The sequence below is a fragment of the Carcharodon carcharias genome, chromosome 16 (assembly GCF_017639515.1).
Source record: "Carcharodon carcharias isolate sCarCar2 chromosome 16, sCarCar2.pri, whole genome shotgun sequence".
Taxonomy (NCBI): domain Eukaryota; kingdom Metazoa; phylum Chordata; class Chondrichthyes; order Lamniformes; family Lamnidae; genus Carcharodon; species Carcharodon carcharias.
In genome coordinates this window covers 115,107,610-115,128,945 of record NC_054482.1, presented here as the reverse complement: position 1 = coordinate 115,128,945, position 21,336 = coordinate 115,107,610, and the positions used below count along the sequence as shown (strand labels likewise).

The 21,336-nt window shown below is 40.7% G+C and overlaps 1 protein-coding gene across 5 annotated transcripts in view; it reads left to right on the top strand.

The window, feature by feature from the left end:
• Window positions 1–21,336, top strand: part of syde2 (synapse defective 1, Rho GTPase, homolog 2 (C. elegans)) — a 137,141-nt gene that overhangs the window by 11,011 nt on the left and 104,794 nt on the right. For 4 of the 5 annotated variants that reach the window (XM_041208243.1, XM_041208241.1, XM_041208240.1 and 1 more), the window contains exon 2: window positions 982–1,680. The exons of the other annotated variant lie outside the window; for it this stretch is intronic. In XM_041208243.1, the coding sequence (XP_041064177.1) occupies window positions 982–1,680 (699 nt within the window). The remainder of the gene's footprint in view (window positions 1–981; window positions 1,681–21,336) is intronic. 5 annotated transcript variants of the gene reach the window in all.

Below are 21,336 nucleotides of genomic sequence, written 5' to 3'. Positions count from 1 at the left end.
CGTGCGGCTTATTTGTAGTCCCTTAAAAGTAGTAATATACCAAAGTGTTGTAGTGCTTGCGTGTTTTGTGACCACGGCATTCCTGTGAAAGTATTTGCCTAGAAGGCAATATTATGTGGTATAGCCAACCACTACTGCAAAGACTGGAAGTAAACACATCTTTGTCAATGTGAGTTGGCTGTGTTTACACCCAGAACAACATGGCAGTCCTGAGTTACCTGTTTTGCCAGGAGCAAGTGGACACAATTTCATGTTAAATTGCAGTGTTTTAAACCAAATATTGGAGATCTTGAGTACTGGTTCCAAATCCTAAATGCATCCATGCACAGTTCAACTGTAACTGAGTCCAGATATAATGCAGGGCCAGATTTTTCAGAAAATTGTATATGCCAGTTGGTTTTCCTTTTAACTATTTTGGGCCCACTACAATTTCTTATTGTTATACAAACAAGATTTGGCCACTTGAATTATTTGTAGAATAACATCAGCTTTCATATTTCAAAGTGGTTATATACGTAGGATTTTAGAAAGCGTACATCTCAATTTTGAAGACTGTAATCAAGATCTGTTGGTGATGACATTGTGTAGGTTTGTTTACAAATCCAAGGACTTGCAAGAATTTTAGATAACTGAGCAAATTCACATCTGAAGTGTGAACTATTGTAACTAAGTATGCAACAACTGTAAACATGAATATTTTGAAGGTAATCACTATCTCACTGAATTGAATATAATTGTAGCCTGTAGCTATTGGCAAATCTAATTCCATACAGTGCATAGGCACTTAAGTTATAATGAAGTATTGTTTAATTTCAGTAAACTATGAATTGCAGAGTTTGGAATGCTATCTATTGTAAGAAGTGGGATAGAACTTTATATTGTATCTGGATGTGTCTTTTGTGTTCTGCATGTTTGGTGTAAACATTCCAAATGTTTTCACCTGCTAAACTGATAAGCTGTTTCTTTTTTTCCCCAATAAAGATTTCATTGAAAATGTTCATGCTTCTTCAGTTAGCAAGAGAGAATTGAAAGCCAATGAAGCTAACGAACTCAATGACCACAGGCCGCACATAAACAACATCACCGTATCCAAAAAAAGAAACTGGCTGCAGCAAAGCACTCTCAATCCTTACTTGAATGAAGAGACCAATGCTCCTGTAACAGTAGAGCTAACAAATTATGCAAGTGGCCTAAGCCCCTTACAAGAAAGCAGGCAGCAGCTTGCAGATCCACCAAGAGAGCACATCCGACAAAATGACCCAAAGCATGCTGCAGAGAACTCTCTGGATCATAGTGAAGAAAATGATGCAGATGATGAGGGGGAGATATGGTACAATCCCATCCCAGAAGATGAAGAAGTTGATCTACCACAAGTTCAGTCCCCTCCCAGGATTTCAGTGGCTAGAATTGATAATTCAAGCTGCAGTTTGCAGATGAAGCAATGTTCCTTGCCTGCTGGTGACTTGATTAAGGGACCAATGACCTTGGGAATCTCTGCAAATTGCTCTGAAAGTGTGAGAGAAGTCCAGGTAGTTCCAGCGATTGATGTGAATCAGGGAAATTCTGTGAATTCTACAAATTCCACAGACAATGGGCAGCTGCATAGGCAGATCTGTGTGTGCAAGTTTCGGAGTGGGGCCAGTGTGGAGGAAATCTGTGTCCACAGACCTCCAGTTTCAGGTAAGCTGTTTGTGTTGCATAATGGGAAACCCTTGCCCTGTAAAGATTATGCAAATACTTTGAAATGATCAAAGCCACCATTGGAATTTAAAATTGTATTATCTAGTTGTATTCACTTTTTACTTCAAGAATTTTCTCATTATTGCTCTTCAATTCTCCAGAACTTCAGTAATTAAGTTATAGTTCCTCCATGTAGTTATGAGTTTTTTTAAGCATTGTAAACATCTAGGTTATACATATTTGAGCTCGGAAAGAGGGATGAGTCGCCCTTATACCTCTAACGTTTACATTTTTGGTTGTTCTTCAATTTTGTGTACAAATCTGCCCTGCTTCTTCATGAAACATGAGCACTACCCCCATAGGGGTAACTATTATTTGCTAATGCAGCAATAACATGTTGTGCAATAGAAGTATATTGAATTACATTGTTATTGATGGTAAGATATGCATCTTTAGTGGTGTGCAGCAATTTAACTCGATGTACATTTTCTGCAATGGAGAGTTGGGTTATAAATATATAGGAGAGAAATTTAAACAAACATTTTAAACAAAATTTTGAGACAGCATTTGGCTTTGATTGGACTGCATTTTAAGTACTGAGTGCTTTGCACTGCACCTCAGTATGTATAGACCTTGGAGTGGGTGCAGTGTAGATCTGCTAAAAGCATTTAGTTGACGGCAGGTTGCATAGACTAGGCTTGTTTTCCTTTGATTAAAGAAGACTAAGGAGTGATCTAGTAGAGAAATTTAAGATGATTCAAGGATATGATTGGATAGGTAGATGGAGAGAAACTTTCCACTGTCAAGAAGGTTGAGCACAAAGGGGCAGAAATCTTACAAAGAGAGCTAGGCCATTGTTATGATCCCAGCCGATGTTACTATTGGACAAACCAGATCCCAGGGTAGAACCTGGCTTGATAAATTCTGACTTTTTTTATTTTTTGTTTAGAAACATGGAGAGTGGCTACTGAACAGGAGTCAGTTGATGAATTTTTTAACAAAATAAAACATTTATTAAACAAGAAAAGATGAACTATATTACAATACGCCTTCATCCACAACTGTACCTTTTTACAAATTCATGAAGGTAACACAAAAGTTATCTTATACTCTCATGTTCCCAGTAAGTACACAGTCCATGTAAACCGTAAGGAACCTGTGGTCAGGCACACCACACTCTGAAACCAAGTCACAGAAGCCACCCCAAACAGATGATATGGAACTCTCATCAACTCTCCCCAGACACTTGTTATGCAGTGAGCCAACTGGTCTCACCAAACTCCATCTGTCACATGAGGGTTGCCAATCTCCACTCAAAGAACTCGTTTTGGAATCTTCTCCCAAATAATGTTTTCTCTCAGAAACCTGCTACAAGGGTCCACCTTCACGTTTTCAAATTCTCCTTCTGATGTTTCTCTCCCCTGGAATGCCACATGCATTCAAGATTTCTTCCATGCACCCTCTCTCAGACTCATCTGTGCTAACAGAACACCACTGCTTCACATGCACATAGTAAAGAGTTACAAACCTTCACCTGTCTCCTTAGGCTTGTGAGAAGCCAGAAGATCCATTTTGCTTTAAGTCTGTATCCTGCAGCTTTCTTCTTTTAAGCTTGGAACTTTACGCTTTGCTCCTTACTTTTAACTTCACTCATCAGGTCCTTTGACTTAAGTGTCCTCTAGGGGCCATTCCTGTTCCACTCCCCAGTTTGGGGACTTTCTTCTTTAGTTTTTGGGACCTGCTCCTCCAGCTCCCCCTCTTGTATCCAGTTTCACCTGACTTCAACTGAACTCAAACTGCTTTTGGTTTCTTTCTCTCTGTGGCCTGCTGTTGCTAGGCAACAGCACATTTTTTTTTACCTTTGTTTTTTTTTAACTCCCCTTTCAAGAGTCATAAAACCTCATTATAAGGCAAGCATCTTTTAAAGTGAAACTGAAACTCAACATCCCCCTCCTTTCTTAACACACCATTACAGAAATATAAATTAAGCCTAAATGTAAAGCTAAAACTCATTTCTAAAGCCCACAAATACAAATAGAGCTTGCTTAAATTATCTCTAGTTCCTGTAACATTCCGGGGTGAATTTATAATCATTTCTCAACACACTGTTGAGGCTAGGTTAATGGTAAATTTAAAAACTGGGTCCCAGTTATTGGTCCCAGTCCTGCTAAGGTGTAACCTGTCTCTTTATACAGGTGCTACCTGCCCCAGAAACCATCCCAATGCCTCAGAAATCCAAAGCCCTCCCTCCAACACCATCCCTCTAGTCATGCATTCCTATTTCTGTACTTGCTAGCACGTGGCACTGGGAGTAATCCTGAGATTACTGCCTTTTGAAACCCTGCTTATTATTTTCTTTCCATGCTCCCTTAAAATTTGCTTTCAGGACCTCATCACTCTTCTTACCTATGTCATTGGTGATGATGTGGACCTCGACTTCTGACTGTTCACCCACACCCATAAGAATGTCCTGCAGCTGCTCTGCAACATCCTTGACCCCGGGGAGGCAACATACCATCCTGGATTACGTCTACAGCTGCAGAAATGCTGTCTGTTCCACTAACTATTGACTCCACTGCCACAATTGCTCTTACTCTTCTTCCTTCACCCGTAGCGCCATGGACTTAGCTCTGGTTACACTACCCTTGTGCATGAATGCCAGAAAATTAACATACAAGTTCAACAGGTAATAGGGAAGGCAAATGGAATGTTGGCCTTTATTTCAAAGGGAAGGAGTATAAAAATGGGGAAGTCTTGCTAAAACGATACAAAGCATTAGTTAGACCACACCTAGAATACTGTGAACAATTTTGGTCCCTTTATCTAAGGATATACGTTCTGGCATTGGAGGCAGCCCAGAGAAGATTCAATAGGTTGATCCTGGGGATGGAGGGACTTTCTTATGAGGAGAGGTTGAGTAGGTTGGGCCTGTACTCATTGGAGTTTAGAAGAATGAGAGGCGCCCTTATTAAAACATATATGATTCTTAGGAGGCTTGACAGGGTAGATGCTGAGAGGTTGTTTCCCCTTATGGAAGAGTCTAGGACCAGAGGGCATAATCTCAGAGTAAGGGGTCACCCATTTAAGACAGAGATGAAGAGGAATTTCTTCTGAGGGTAGTCAATCTGTGTAATTCTTTGCTGCAGAGGTCTGTAGAGGCTGGGTCATGAAGTATATTCAAGACTGAGATAAGCAGATTTTTAATCAGTAAGGGAATCAAGGGTTACATGGAAAAGACAGGAAAGTTGAGTTGAGGATTATCAGATCAGCCATGATCTCATTGAATGGCGGAGCAGACTCGAGGGGCGAATGGCCTACTTCTCCTACGCCTTATGGTCTAATAACCATTGCCCTCACCAGTATCTGGTTAGTGAATGAGATGAGCTTGGGACTCCTGCACTACCTGCCTGGTCCTCCTAGACTGGCGGTCACCCATCTCCTCTCTGCCTGCACTCTTAACCTGCTGTCTGACCATCTCCCTAAATGTGCTATCTGTACAGTTCTCAGCCTTGTGGTTGCCCAACAGCGACTCCGACTGTCACTCAAACTCTGAAACCTGAACTCAAGTTTCTGTAGTTGGTGACGCTTTCTGCACGTGTTCACCTATGTCATGGGAAATGTGCACGACTTCCCACATGCCACAGGATGCATGTTCCATGCGGCTGCATAGCCCTGCCATACATTAAATTTACGTCACTTCCCTGCTTGAGTCTCTTAATTTTAAGTTGCTGCTTTTACTTAAAACTTCTTAAAAAAAAATTCCTGCTGTTTACAGACATTCCCTGGCAGCAGTTTCCCACCAACTAATCAATTTATGGTTTTCCTGTGATGGCATTTTGATTTTTGTTTTCCAAACAGTCAGCTCCTGAAGGCTCCCGATTAGAGGTGTTCCAGAGCTGGCCTGGTTTCCTTCAGCTCCCTGAAGATAAAGAAAGGCCCCAAGCCTCATTTTAAATGTATCTGCTTTCGATTAGAGGTGCTGCCAGATAGGTCCAGTTCCTTTCAGCTCCCTGAAAGTAAGGGAAGGTAGTAAATATAATCTCACTCTTTAAGAAAGGAGAGATAAAGAAAACAGAGAACTACAGACCTGTTAGTCAGACATCAGTGGTAGGGAAAATACTAAAATCTGTTTATATTAAAACAAATGAGATAACTGAACACTTTGAAAATAATGGAATGGTAGGATTGGGCAGAGTCAACATGGATTTACGGAAGGGAAATCATGTTTGATAGCCCTGTCGGAGTTTTTTTTTGAGGATGTAACTAGCAGGATAGATAAGGGGGAAACTAGCGGGTGTGTGTATTTGGATTTTGAGAAGCCTTTCAATAAGGTCCCAAATAAGAGGTTTGTAAACAAAATTAGAGCACATGAGATATGGGCTAATATGCTGGTACGGATTGTGGGGTGCCACAGGGTTTTGTCCTTGGACCCCAACTATTTACAATCTATATTAATAACTTGGATTCAGAGATAGAAGGCACTATAGCTAAATTTGCAGATGACACCAAAATATGTGGGAAAGTAAGTTGCAATGAAGAAATAAGAAACTTACAAATGGATATGGACAGGTTAGGTGAATGGGCCAAAATTTGGCAGATGGAGTTTAACGTGGATAAGTATGAGGTTATCCATTTTGGCTAGAAGAATAAAAAGGTGACTTATTATTTAAGTGGAGAGAAACTTCAGAATGCTTCAGTGCAGAGGGATCTGGGTGTCCTCGTGCATGAATCGCTGAAAATTAGTATGCAGGTACAGCAGGTAATAAGGAAGGCAAATGGAATTTTGACATTTATTGCTAAAGGAATAGAATATAAAAATGGGGAAGTGTTGCAACTGTACAAGGCATTGGTGAGACCACACCTGGAGTACTGTGCACAGTTTTGGTTCCCTTACTTGAGGAAGGATGTAGTTGCACTGGAGGCGGTTCACTAGATTGATTCCAGAGATGCGGGGCTTGTCTTATGAGGAGAGATTGAGCAGTTTAGGCCTATACTTGCTAGAGTTTAGGATGATGAGAGGAGATCTAATTGAGGTATATAAGATGCTAAAGGGGATAGACAAAGTAGATGCGGGAGGGTTGTTTCCCCTTGTGGGGCATTCTAGAATGAGAGGCCATAGATTTAGGCTAGGGGGTGGTAGATTTAAATCAGAGATGAGGAGGAAATACTTTTCTCAAAGTGTCATGAATCTGTGGAATTCACTACCTCAGTGCAGTGGATGCCGGGACGCTGAATAAGTTTAAGGAGGAGATAGACAGACAGATTTTTAATTAGTAATGGGTTGAAAGGTTATGGGGAGAGGGCGGGAAATTGGAGTTGAGGCCAAAATTAGATCAGCCGTGATTGTCTTGAATGGCGGGGCAGGCTCGAGGGGCTGTATTGCCTACTCCTGCTCTTAGTTTATATGTTCTTATGAAAATTGGTTAATAGACAGAAAGCGGAGAGTAGGAATAAGTAGGTCGTTCTCAGGTTGGCAGGCTGTGACGAGTGGGGTACTCCAGGATCAATGTTTGAGCCGCAGCTATTTGCAATCCATATCAATGATTTGGATGTGAGGACCAAGTGTAATATTTCCAAGTTTGCTGATGATGCAAAACTAGGTGGGAATGTGAAGCAAAAACAGAAAATACTGGAAAAATTCAGATCTGGCAGCACCTGTGGAGAGAAACAGAGTTAACGTATCAAGTCCACATGACACTTCTTCAACAGTAGGAATGTGAGTTGTGAGGAGGATGCAAACAGGCTTCAAGGGGATATAGACAGGCTAAGTGAGTTGGCAGGAATATGGCAGATGGAATATAAAGTGGGGGAAATAATGTGAAGTTATCCAAAAGAGAAATACTGAATATTTCTTAAATGGTGAGAGATTGGGAAGTGCTGATGTCCAAAGGGACCTGGGTGTCCTTGTTCATGAGTCACTACATGCTAGCATGATGGTGCAGTAAGCAATTAGGAAGGCAAATGGTATGTTGGCCTTTATTGCAAGAGGATTTGAGTACAGGAGGAACATACAAGCGTACAAAATAGGAGCAGAAATAGGCCATGCGGCCCCACCAGCCTGCTCCATCTTTCAATAAGATTATGACCGATCAGTTTGTGTTTCAAATTCCATGTTCTAATCTACTTCCCATTAACCTTTGATTTCCTTGCCTAACAATCTATCTACTTTCGCCTTAAAAATATTCAATGACCCCACCTCCACCGCCTTCTGTGGCAGAGTGTTCCAAAGTTGCACAATCCTCAGAAAAAAAATTCTCCTCTTCTCCGTCCTAAAAGGGCAACCCCTAATTTTAAAACTCATACCCCTTGGTTCTGGACTTAACCACAAGAGGAAACATCCTCTCCCTGTCCACCTTGTTGAGACCATTCAGGGTCTTATGTACTTCAGTCAAGTCATCCCTACATCTTCTAAACTCCAGTGGAAATAAGTCCAGTCTGTCCAACCTTTCCAAGAGGTCTTGCTGCAGTTTCATTGAGCCTTGATGAATCTGCAACTGGAATATTGTGTACACTTTTTGCTCTCCTTACCTAAGGAAGGATATACTTCCCATAGAGGGAGTGCAATGAAGGTCCACCAGACTGATTCCTGTGATGGTTGGATTGTCCGATGTGGAGAGAGTGAGGTGACGAGACCTATGTTCTCTAGACTTTAGAAGAATGAGAGATGGTCTCATTTAACCATATACATTTTTCACAGGGCTTGACAGGGTAGATGCAGGAAGGATGTTTCCCCTGGCTGGCAGGGTGTCTGGAACCATCAGGTAGGCCATTTAGGACCGAGATGAGGAATTTCTTCACTCGGTGGGTGGTGAATTTTTGGAATTCTCTACCCCAGAGGGGATTGGAGGCTCAATCATTATGTCTAAGACAGAGATTAATAGATTTCCATGCCTTCTCCTGCTCCTATTTCCTATGTGCCCATGTTAAGAGATATGGCACTAAAATGGGTAAATGGAATTGACACAGAGAAGCCATGATCTAACAAGCACAAAGGACTGGATGGCCCATTCCTGTTCCTATATTTATCATTTTTTTTTCCAAAATAGGAGTCACGAATGGTGTAATGGGTTGATTTAATTAAGATCCTTTGTTTGACATGATCACTGTTCAAGATTTCAATTCACAATTGAAATATTAATATAGCTAATGAACATGACATAGTAACCCTCCAAATGCATTGTATCTCTAGTTCAGTGACCAAGTCCATGTGCATTATTTGCAGACTAGGTGTCAGTGTGTTAGCACTTTATCCTATCACCTTTGAATCCTGGAATCAAATGCAGCCAATTATTGGTAAAGTATAAGTAAATTAGATGGGGTAATTTCAAACTAATTTCCTATTCATAACATTAGCTACTCCTTTTTGGCATTTGGTGGTATCACAGGATGGTTTGTGTAGGAAATGTCACAGAGTGTATCTGAGACACTGTCTTTGGGGAAAGTTAGAGCAACCTTGACTCTGCTTCAGGATTGTTTGCCAGCACTGGAGCTCAAAATTGTGTTCCAATCTCCAGTATTCACCTTAAGCAGAATTAAAAATCACAAAATAACTGCTTAACGTTCATGGTCTGAAAGTAGAGTTGAGGTAGAAGATCGGTATGAATGATAGAGCAAGCTTGAGAAGCCATATGGCTCTACTCTTTTTCATTTGTTTGACACTCCTTGCTTAATACTAAAATGTTGGTTCTAATAAACTGCATTCTTGCTGTGATGCACTTGTGTTTATATTGATGCTTGTACAGCTTTGAAAGTTATTAAAAACCCCTACTCTACGATGCAACTTCAGCATAGGGCTTTACAATGGATAAAATCAGAACACAAATTATCTTCAGAATTATGTCTACAGAAAATAGTGTGTTGGTTTTGCATAATCCATTGTTTGTTGTTAAACTTTCTTGGACCTTTAAATTTCCACCTATTGGATAAGCTGTCTTATACCGTAAGCTTTTTTTTTAATGTTAGAGATTGTAGCTGCTATGAAGGGAGCTCTGTACAAGGGTTCTTGTGTGTTCAAAGAACAAAGAACAAGAACAAAGAAAAGTACAGCACAGGAACAGGCCCTTCGGCTCTCCAAGCCTGCGCCGATCATATTGCCCGTTAGCTAAAACATTTTGCACTTACGGGGTCCGTATCCCTCTATTCCCATCCTATTCGTGTATTTGTCAAGCTGCCTCTTAAACACCTCTATTGTACCTGCTTCCACCACCTCCTCTGGCAGCAAATTCCAGACACTCACTATCCTTTGCGTAAAAAAACTTGCCCCGCACATCACCTTTATAATTTTCTCCTCTCACCTTAAATCTATGTCCCCTAGTAATTGACTCTTCCACCCTGGGAAAAAGCTTCTGACTATCTACTCTGTCCATGCCACTCATAATTTTGTAAACTTCTATTAAGTCGTCCCTCAATCTCCATCGCTCTAGTGAGAACAATTGTAGTCAGTTCTGATTTTTCCCATTCAGCATTGCAATTTGCAGTGCTAACTTCAACTGCTCATCTGCATCATTATTTAAAGCACAATATACTCCCATCACTTGTGGGATTAATAGGTTCTCAAGTTTACTGATGCGGACACAATTGAGGTATCATGGATGATGGTATGTAATCTAGTATACTGTATTCTTTTTCCTGCTGCTTAAATCTAACCACAGAAATCATTAGGGCAAATCTGAGACATTTGTCCTTGCTACAGTTCTGTGGCTGGACCTTCCTATACAGCAAAAATATGTGTATCAATTACATAAGCACCAATTTATTTGACCCAAATTTAATATGTAGGGGAAGGATAAAGATCATAAATTAAATCATTGATATCCAGTCGCTGTGATCTAAATACGTTCTCTCCGGCTGTCTTTAAATAGCAGCATATCTGTTTTTAAAAATATCAGGGCATATTTGAATCTTCTCTGAGCTGTTTATCCCTGGGATTAATTTCACATAGGGAAGTCTTTACCAATTTTATGCCAACTTTTTAGAACCTTGTAGTGAATGTCAAACAGCTCCTAGGGTCATGAGGACTCGAAACGTCAACTCTTTTCTTCTCCGCCGATGCTGCCAGACCTGCTGAGTTTTTCCAGGTAATTCTGTTTTTGCTCCTAGCATGAATTCAGTATCATGGAGGTACAGTATTTATGCACTTCATCCTAGCTGCTATTATGGTTTGAATTTTTCTCCGACTGGCACTTTTTATTTGAATATATTTCATCACAGGAGCATGCAAGCTCATTAGTATTAATACAACACCAATTTGTTTTTTGCCTGCTGTCATTAGTTGGATTTAATTTGACAGATGAGCTGGTGTGTTTGTTCGTTGTCAGAGGGCATTGAAATCAGATAACAGGATGTATCTTTTAAAGCAGCCATGCTGAGCACTTGACAGTCATGTGGAAATGATTTTGAATAGTACTCAAACAGGAAACTAGACATTTTTAAAATTCCATCTAGCCTCCCTCGTTGAAATCAGGGTTATAAGACATTAGCCAGCTGGGAGGTTGAGGCTTTAAACTTCTATGTATAAGGCATTCTGGTGTTGGAAAGACACATAGATCACTTTGCACACTCTAATGGCATGGGGCTCAGAAGTATAATTAACCTGAAACTACTGACAGTAGACTGTGCTGGTAACCTGTTCAGTGTGAATCTGGCTTGAATTATCTTTCCTGCTGGTTCACCATCACAAAGGTAGTTTTCAAAATACCATGTCCAAAGAAATATATGTGGCCGCAAAGAAAAATGTGTGGGGTTAGAAAAAAACATTGGTGAATGTGCTTGTTTATGTTCTTGAGGGGAATTTCCTGTAAAGGGGCTCAATAGTGATGTGTATCTAAGCATTTTTCTAAAATTGTTACCAAATGAATTTGAGTAGTTTATCTCCTGTATTAAAACTCCTAGTTACCACAAGGTTTGAAAATACACCTGGTTTATATTTGATAAAATGTGCAACTGCTGTTTATAAATGAAAAGTAAATGTTATTAATAAGACTCATGTTGCCAACAGCTGACACTTATCATAGAAGGAAGTTGTTAGACTTTCTGCTGTGACTTCCTTAGATCCTTTCTATGTGGAATAGGAGCTGTAGACTTATGTGCTTGGCTGATGCTGAATACTTGACTTAATTGTAGGAAGGAGAATGCACATTTTGATGAAAATGGAAATAAAGGATAATTTTTGATCCCTGAGATAAATTTAAACTTCAAGATTTTGTTTGAAATAAATATTTATGTGTAAATTGACTCACATTTGAAATGGTATTTCAGTTATTACAAAATGATTGAAGAAAACAACCCTAGAAAAGTTCACACTAGCTGTTTAAACTGCAATTCTTTTTACCCAACAATACCCTGTTTAAACAGCCTGGATGAACCTTGAATTCTGTTGCTCAGGAGAGAATGAGTGTGTGCTTATATAGATACAGAACTCCTCTCCTAGCAGTTAAATTTTAAATAGTAAGATAATCTGAATAAGCTTTTCATCTTGCACTCATCAGGACACTCGCAAGAATACCAATATGTGGGGGAAAACAACAATTTATACTATGTGAAGAGAGTGCTGATTGGTTGGCAAGCGGCATTGCCTTGGAGGATGCACCACTGATGGTGACTGCCAGTAACTGCCAAGCATTGTTTGAAACTTAAACCAGGCAGTTTGACCCTGATTGGTCAAGGCATTGCCCTGAGGACTGAGTCAGCGAATGGTTGTCACTTACTTTGTTTAGCTGAAACAGGCGCAATGTGTGTACAAGTTCTTCCTGTCTGCAAAAAAACAGGGCCCGGCCTTGTGTATTAATATATGTAGCTTCCAGTCCACGTGCCACACTGCGGGCTCGACTGATGATTTTAAATTGGTTGTCAGTGTGACTCTTAGCACGTTGAGGTTTATTTAGCAAATGTTTACCAATTGTGGAATCACATCTAATGTTGGACACTGTTTTGAATTTTGCAATCATGGGCTGACTGGGCATGGTCTGTATCCTAAGGTTAAAAACAAAAAACTACGGATGCTGGAAATCCAAAACAAAAACAGAATTACCTGGAAAAACTCAGCAGGTCTGGCAGCATCGGCGGAGAAGAAAAGAGTTGACATTTTGAGTCCTCATGACCCTTCAGAAGGGTCATGAGGACTCAAAACGTCAACTCTTTTCTTCTCCGCCGATGCTGCCAGACCTGCTGAGTTTTTCCAGGTAATTCTGTTTTTGTTATGGTCTGTATCCTGCCTGTTGTGAACAGCAGCTGGAATATGCTGTTTGATATGATTCCCCAATCTTTGGGTTGTACAGCCTACATACCTAACATCACGCTAGCACTAAAATTGATATATCACATTACTCAATTGTGTGATAGGCAGAACGCCTTTTTGGCTTGATGGTAGTATCCTGTTAGTGGCGAATGCAACTCGTGTTGCTACAGCATAGTAGCAGGATGAAACAGCTAGCTTCACCTGTTGCTCAAATTTTTGAGATACCTTGCCATTCTAGGGTAACCTGAGGTAGACTTTTCAAGGCTGAAAGTGACGGCCTTATGCCCGTTCATGAGCCTGTGTGATTTACAGTGTGAAATGATCTGATCAGGGTAGCCATTATCCTGCAGGGTACCTTTGATGTGCCCTATTTCAGCATCAAGCTTGCACAGTGAGCAAGTAGCTTGGGCCCTATTTACAAGGTTGCCAATAAAAACCAATCTTAGTCAGAAACCGTCAATGATGCATTCTTTATGGTAATGCCCCTTGCCAGCTAATCAGCACTGACTTCACATGCAGTAAAAATTGTTGTTTTTCCCCCTTGTATTGAGTGCAAGACAAAAAGCTTAGACATGTCTCGTTTTTCAGCAATACTCAAGTTCTGTACTCTCAAACAACTATTAGTAAGATAATTATGCAGTAGCATCTGTGCTATCTATTGCATATGAAAGTAAGAAGTCTCAAGGTGGTCCCAGGAATTCTGTTGGCACTAACACCTGGTTTGATGCTGCACTAGACTTAAGATTTCACACAAATGGTATGAGACTATCCAACAAGAAGTCTTACATCACTTCTCTCCAGCAACAACGTTTACATAGCACTGAAGTGCTTCACAGAAGAATTATAAAGCAAAATGTGGCAAAAGCGCATAAGGCGTTATTAGGACAGATGGCCAAAAACTTGATTGGAGGTATGTCTTAAGGAACCTTTTATTAAAGGAGAAAAGAGGTAGAGAGGTGGAAAGGATTAGATAGGGAATTCCAGAGTTTGGGGCCCAGGCAACAGGAAGCACAGCCACCTGTGGAGCAGTTGAATTTTGGGAATGAACAAGAGTCTAGAATTAGAGGAGCGCAGAGATCTCGAAGAGTTGAGGAGATGAGAAATCGGGAGGGGTGAAGCCATAGAGGGATTGAAAACAAGGGTGAGAATTTTAACATTGGGACATTGCTTAACCAGGAGCCAATATAGGTCAGTGACCACAAGGATGAATAGGACAGTGAGAGTTAGGACATGGGTGGCAGAGTTTTGGATGACCTGTAGTTTGCAGAGAGTAGAATGTGAGGGGCCTGCCAGGAGTGTGTTGAAATAGTTGAGTCTAAAGGCAATAAAGGCATGGATGCGTGTTTTGGCAGCAGATAAGCTGAAGTAGGGGCAGAGTCAGGTGATGTTATGGAGGTGGAAATAGGCAATCTTAGTGATGGAGTGGATATGTGGCCAGAATCAGGGTTTACTGTACAAGCTACCACAGAGGGGGACGGAGTCAGTAATGAAGGAACAGAGTTTGTAGTGGGGACCAAAGATGGTTTATTTCCCGAATGTTGAATTGGGACTGGAGCCTGACTCTGGCTTTGCACTTTAACCTTTGTGCCTGTGAAGCAGAAATATGTTGCGCTAATGCTGTAGCTCAAATGTTAATCTACATTTTGGGAGTACAGCACTTTGAGCAGCTGCAGAAATTTCTTTCAGCACTGTAGGATCTCACTCAAACTGCACTGACTGTAACCTTTGGTTTAGCAGGTAGCTAATTTGTTTCATTTTGCACCTGATTATTACTATTTGTCCTGTATGCTATGTTATTGACCTTTTTGTAACGGAACTACCTGCCTTAATATAGAGCCTTATACAATCTAAGGATTTCCCAAGTGATTTATGATTAATTAAATATTTTTCAAGTGTAGTCGCTTCTGTAATGTAAGGAAACAGCAGTCAGTTTTCTTTCAACAGTGGCCCATAGCAATGGGATGGATGGCCAGGTAATCTGTTTTGACATTGGTTGAGGAATAAAAAATAGCCAGGACATTGGGAGAATGCCCCTGCTCCTCTTGGAATAGCATCATGGGATCTTTTGTCCTTCCCTTGAAAGGATAAACGGGAACCTGTTTTTACATAGAATATTCAAGACTGAACAGACCATCCTGACCGATAGGCCCAGGTGAGTCTTTATGTTCCACTTGAACTTCATCCCATTGTTCATCTATGTCTTTCAACATAACCTTCTATTCCTTTCTCCATCATGTGTACACCTAACCTTCCCTTAAATGCATCTGTGCCGTTTGCTTGAATCACTCCCTGTAATAGCGAGTGCCACATTTTGTGTTTTTCTGGGTAAAGATGTTACTTCTGAATTCCCTATTTGATTTTTAATCCATGCCAGTATATTGCCTCCTATCCCATGTGCTTTTATTTTGCTAATCAACCTCCTGTGGGGGACTTTATCAAAAGCCTTCTGAAAATCCAAGTATATTATGTCCCATTGACTGTCCTTTATCAATTTTGTTAGTAACGTCCTCAAAAATCTCCAAGTTCATCAAAAATGATTTCCCATTTGCAGATCCATGCTGACTGCCCAATCAGATCATGATTATCTAAGAATCCATTTATCGCATCCTTTATAATAGATTCTAGCATTTTCCCTACTACTGATGTAAGGCTGACAGGTCTGTAGCTCCCTGTTTTCTCTCTCTCCCTCCCTTAAATAGTAGGGTGACATTTGCTACCTTCCAAGCTTCAGCAGCCAATCTAGAATCTATAGAATTTTGCAAAATGGTCACCAATGCATCCATTATCCCTGTAGCAACCTCTTTCAACACTCTGGGATGCAGGATATCAGGTCCCAGGGGCTTATTAACTTCCAGTCCCATCAATTTCTTCAATACAACCTTCTTTCTTATACTAATTTCCTTCAACTCATTCTCCTTAGTCCCTTGGATATCTAAATCTGGGAGATTTCCTGTATCTTCCTCAGTGGAAACAGACACAAAGTAATCATTTAGCTTATCTGTCATTTTTCTATTTCCCCATTATGAATTCTCCTGACTCTGCCTGTAATAGATCCACATTTGTCTTAGCCAAACACTCCCTTTTTACATAGCTATAGAAGCTTTTACAGTTTTTGTTTTTTTTTCTAGATTGCATTCATATTCTATTCTCCCGTTCTTTACCAGTTTCTTGGTCTTCCTTTGCTGTATTCTAAAAAAAAAACCTCCCAATCCTCAGGTTTGCTACTACTTTTGTCAACTATGAGCCTTTTCTTTTAATCTTATACAATCCTTAACTTCCTTTGTCAGCCATGGTTGACTGACTTTTTTTTGGGGGTTTTGCACCTTGAAGGAACATATAGGTGTTGTAAGCTATGTAATAGTCCTTTGAAGACAAGCCATTGCCTGTATACCTTTTAATGTATTTTCCAGCACACCTCAGCCAATTTGCCCCTCATGCCTTCATAATTTCTTTTATTCAACTTTAACACCCTTGCTTCAGAGTAAACTACCTCACTTTCAAACATAATGTAAAATTCTGTCATTGTGGCCACTCATCCCTACAGGTTCTTTTACAACAAGATTATTAATTAGCCCTTTTTCATTACATAATACTAGATCTAAAATAGCCTGTCCTCTAGTTGGCTCCTCAACATACCGCTCTAGAAGATCATCCCCAACACATTCCAGAAACTCATCTTCCACAGCATTAGTGCTCAATTGGTTTACAGGGTCTATATGCAGATTGAAGTTACCCATGATTACTGTATTGTCCATGCTACATGCTTCTCTCATCTCCTGATTAATACCATACCCCACATTACCACTACAGTTTGATGGCCGATAAACAACTCCAACCAATGTCTGCTGCCATTTACTGTTTTTCACTCCACCTAAGCAGATTCCACCTAGTGTTCTTCCGATCTGAGATCCTCCCTTACTGATGCACTGTGTTCCTATCCCTTATTATCAGCACAAGTCCACCTCCTTTCCCTTCTTGTCTGTCCTTCCTAAACGTCGAATATCCTTGAATATTCAGTTCCCAGCCTTGGGCAGCCATGTTTCTGTACCCATTAACCTCTACTTGTGCCTTTAGATCATCTACCTTATTGATCCATTGGTTGTGGAATCGCTTAGTTCTGCCTATCACTTGCTGCTTATTCTGTTTGGCACAAAAGTAATCCTGTGTTGTAGCTTCAGGTTGGCACCTCATTTTTAGGTATACTTGGTGCTGCTCCTGGCATGCCCTCCCACACACTCCATTGCATTAGGTTCATCCTCTGGCTTGGTGTTGTGTGGTACTACCATTGTGCTAAATAAATTTTGAACAGATCTAGCAACTCAAGACTGGGCATCCATGAAGCACTTGGGCCATCAGCAGCAGTAGAATCGCACTCGACACATAGCCCGGCTTATCCCCACGCTACCATTAGCGATTCTACCGCTGCTATGCCCAGTCTTGAGTTGCTAGATCTGTTCAAAATTTATGGTGCCACACAACACCATGAAGGATATCCTTAATGTGAAAACAGGACTTAGACTCCACAAGGACTGTGTGGTGGTCACTCCTACTGATACTGTCATGGACATATGCATCTATGGCAGGCAGGTTGGTGAGGATGAGGTCAAGTATGTTTTTCTCTCTTGTAGGTTCCCTCACCACCTGCCGCAGACAGCAGCTATGTCCTTCGGCCAGCTCGGTCTGTGGTGGTGGTACTGAGCCATGGATATTGAAGTCCCCCACCCAGAGTAGCTTCTGCGCCCTTGCCACCCTCAGTGCTTCCTCCAAGGGTTTAAAAAACATGGAGTACTGATTCATCAGCTGAAGTAGTGGGGTAGGTGGTATGTGGTATGTGGTAATCAGGAGGTGTCCTTGTCCATTTTTGACCTGATGCCATGAGAACAAGGGCAATTAGGGATGGGCAATAAGTGCCAATGATGCCTACATTCCATGAATGAATATTTAAAAAAAAAACTTGATGGGGTTCAGAGTCAATGTTGAGGATAACCAGGGCAACTCCCTCCCAAGTGTGTTGCTGTGTCTGCCCTGCCAGACCAGGTGACAGGTGAGGATGGCAGATTTCCATCCCTAAATGGCATTAGTGTACCAGATGGGTTTTTACAACAATCAACAATGGCTTCATTATTATGAATTGTCATCATTAGTTTTAATTCCAGATTTTTTATTGAATTCAAATTTCACCATCTGCTGTGGTGGGATTCAAACCTGGATCCCAAGAGCATCACCCTGCGTCTCTGGATTACCAGTCCAGTGACAATATCACTACACCACTGCCTTCCTTGTAGTACTCTGAGTGGGGGACTTCAATGTTCATCACCAAGCGTGGTTCAGTAGCACCACCACAGACCAAGCTGGCGGAATTCTCAATACGGATTATCTATTGCTCTTGTGATCTTGGGCTGAGGAACAATATGACGCACTGTTGAAAATGTATTGGCATAAAAGTGAAAAAAATTGGTTTACATTTTCAATATTAAATCGATAGTTTATCCTTGTCCATTGATCTAATTTGAAATTTGAGTACATGAACTAAATGAAAATGTGTAGATTAGGTCTTGGATGGTTAAATGGCTGATGTTTGCATTAACTCTAGAGGCTACTACTTTACAGAAGCAGTAAACTTAATATACAATTTTCCATCTGGATATCCTGACCAGCAAGGGCTAATGTGGGTAACTGTTCTAATATTGGGTAAGGTGATAAGTTATGTAAATGTTACCAGTAAAAGAATCATGTCACAAAGATGACTTATGCTTGGTTGGCACTTCATGCAAATTTGTTATCTATAGTATTTTTCTTAGTTCATGGTCACCTGAAGATTTGTGGATTTTGAGTGTGGTCCTAATATAAACTGTCAAAAGTACCAATTCAGTAGAACCATAAATCTTACACCACAGGAGGAACCCTCTTTCCCTTTCCCTGCAGCTTTGCTAATTATTTTGCCTTTGGGTGTTCATCCAATTTGAAAACCACGATTGAATCTGCCTCCACAGCCCTTGGGACAGTGCATTCCAGATCGTAAACACTCAGTGCATAGCAAAGCTTTTCCTCGTGTCGCTTCTGGTTCTTTCACCAATCACTACAAATGTCCTCTGGTTTTTGACCCTTCTGCCAACGGGAGCGGTTTCACTGCCTAGACATCTGATGATTTTGAACACCATCAAATCTCCTCTCAACCTTCTGTTCTCTAAAGAGGACAGTCCTAGTTGGCCCCTCTATCCATGTAGTTGAAGCCCCTTATCCCTTGAACCAGTCTTGTAAACCTTTGCTACACCTTCTCCCTAAAGCCTTCACATTCTTCCCAAAGTGTGAGGACCAGAATTGAACACCCTACTCTATGCAACTGAGCCACTATTTTATTAGAAAACCATCATCATATCTTTGTTTTTGTACTCTATGCCTCCATTTTTATGAAGCCCAGGATTCCCCATTATTTTAATCACTTTCTCAGCATTTCCTGATACCAGTGATTTTTGTGCAAATTTGCAGCCCCCGCCCCAGTATCTCATACATTGAATTATCTTAATTTGAAGCCATAACAAGTTAAATTACAAATGTTAATACTTTTCCCAATTTCATCCTTTTCTCCTCTTCCCCATCTCTCCTGAGGCCAACAGTTTGTGCGTTGAGTATGGTTTCATGGACATTTGGTATCTCCCACACCTGAATTCTATGCAGGTGGAGAGATGGGTGCACCACAGTTGAATCCTGTCTTATTCTTATTTTGGTACCCATATGTATGCACTTTCCAATGTACATGATAGATTGTGAGATAAAGAGGTTGTTTGGTACAGTGGATAGTGTCTTTGCTTCTGAGCCAGAAGCTCCGGGTCCTTTCACTGTCGCTAGGTCAAAATCCTAGAACTCCCTTCCTACTAGCACTGTGGGTGTTCCTACAATACATGGACTGCAGCGGCTCAAGAAGGGAGCTCACCACCACCACCTCAAGGGCAATTAGGGATGGACTATAAATTCTGGCCTAGCCAGCGACATCCACATCCCATGAATGAATTTTTTTTTAAAAAAGCGCCACTCCAGAGCTTGATGGCCAAGGAAGGTGCATAACATGTCCAAGCAGGTTGTGTATCAACCTGTAAATCCTCCCCATATACCCCAATGGCAGACAATTGAGAGTGGGAGAGATTCCCAATCAGCCATGTGATGGGAAGAAAATTGGAGCCTCTACCATCATTATTCATAACTCCAGACAACAACATGTGTGTAAAAATGCACTTTGCTGTAGCAACTTGGACTTCTTGGGGGAGCCGGTTGGCTCAGTTAGCTGGATGGCCAGTGTGGTTCAGATTTATAGCCAGCATAGGGTTTATTCTATGTTCTGGTTGGAGTGAATTTGGGACCTGCCTCCTTGCCCTACCTGTGGTGGAGGTTATGGTGCTGTGGGTCAGACCTGCCTATGGGCAGAGAACTGAAGAAGAGCAAGATAGAAGTTTCCTTTGCCTTTTATTTCACCACCCACTTACTTACCATACAAACCCAGGATACTGATGTATTGCAATAAATGCTCTTTCACATGGAGAGAGAGAGAATCTTGAATTCAACAGAAAGGGAAGAACTCTTCCTGATATGTTCACTAATACAGTGAGGAACTATAATTAATGTAACCCAAAATGTAACTTTGACCAATTAATGATCTTTAATGTGTAGTGAATCTGCCATTGCATCATACAGTTGATATCTAGTGTTAAACTGAGTTGTTTCTCAAAGATTACAGAAAAATAAGATCCAGCAATTAGTATTTTTTTCAGTTGTCTAAATATGTTTAATGAATGATCAATTGTGGCCCTAGTAGAGTGAATAGACTGCTGATTCCAGCTGTTACCTACTTAGTTCTCCTGTCATAGGAAAATAGTAGATTAAAGCTTTTTCAAACTTTACCTGATCAAAGTAATTTATTTCTAGGGCAGTGCAGAAATGATGTGGAATGAGTCAAATTGGATTGTGTGCAGATCTTAAAAAGCTTCAAGTTTCACAGCCTATCACTTTATGAAAACTGTTGATACTGAAGCCATCTAAGGCTACCACAACCAATTATACCGTTTGTTAAATGATGTGTGGTGCATTGTATCGAGTCTCATAGGACCACCCTCTATATTGCAGTCTTTCAGTGGGGAATTCTGATACAGTTAGAGGTGAGCTCACGAAGGCAATTTAATTCTTTTTACAAACTGAAATATGAGGCTAGTAACATAGTTTGTGTTAAAATGATTTGATGTCTATTCTTTAAAAAATCTATTAATATTTTAAGTAGAATTTCTCAATCGAGGATAATTCTGATTTCCATTTGGTGCAAACGGACTTAGAAATTCAGGCGCATGGGAGTTTTTAAGATTCATTCCTGGAATGTGGATGTTGCTGGCCAGGCCAATATTTATTGCCCATCCCTAATTGCCCTTGAGAAG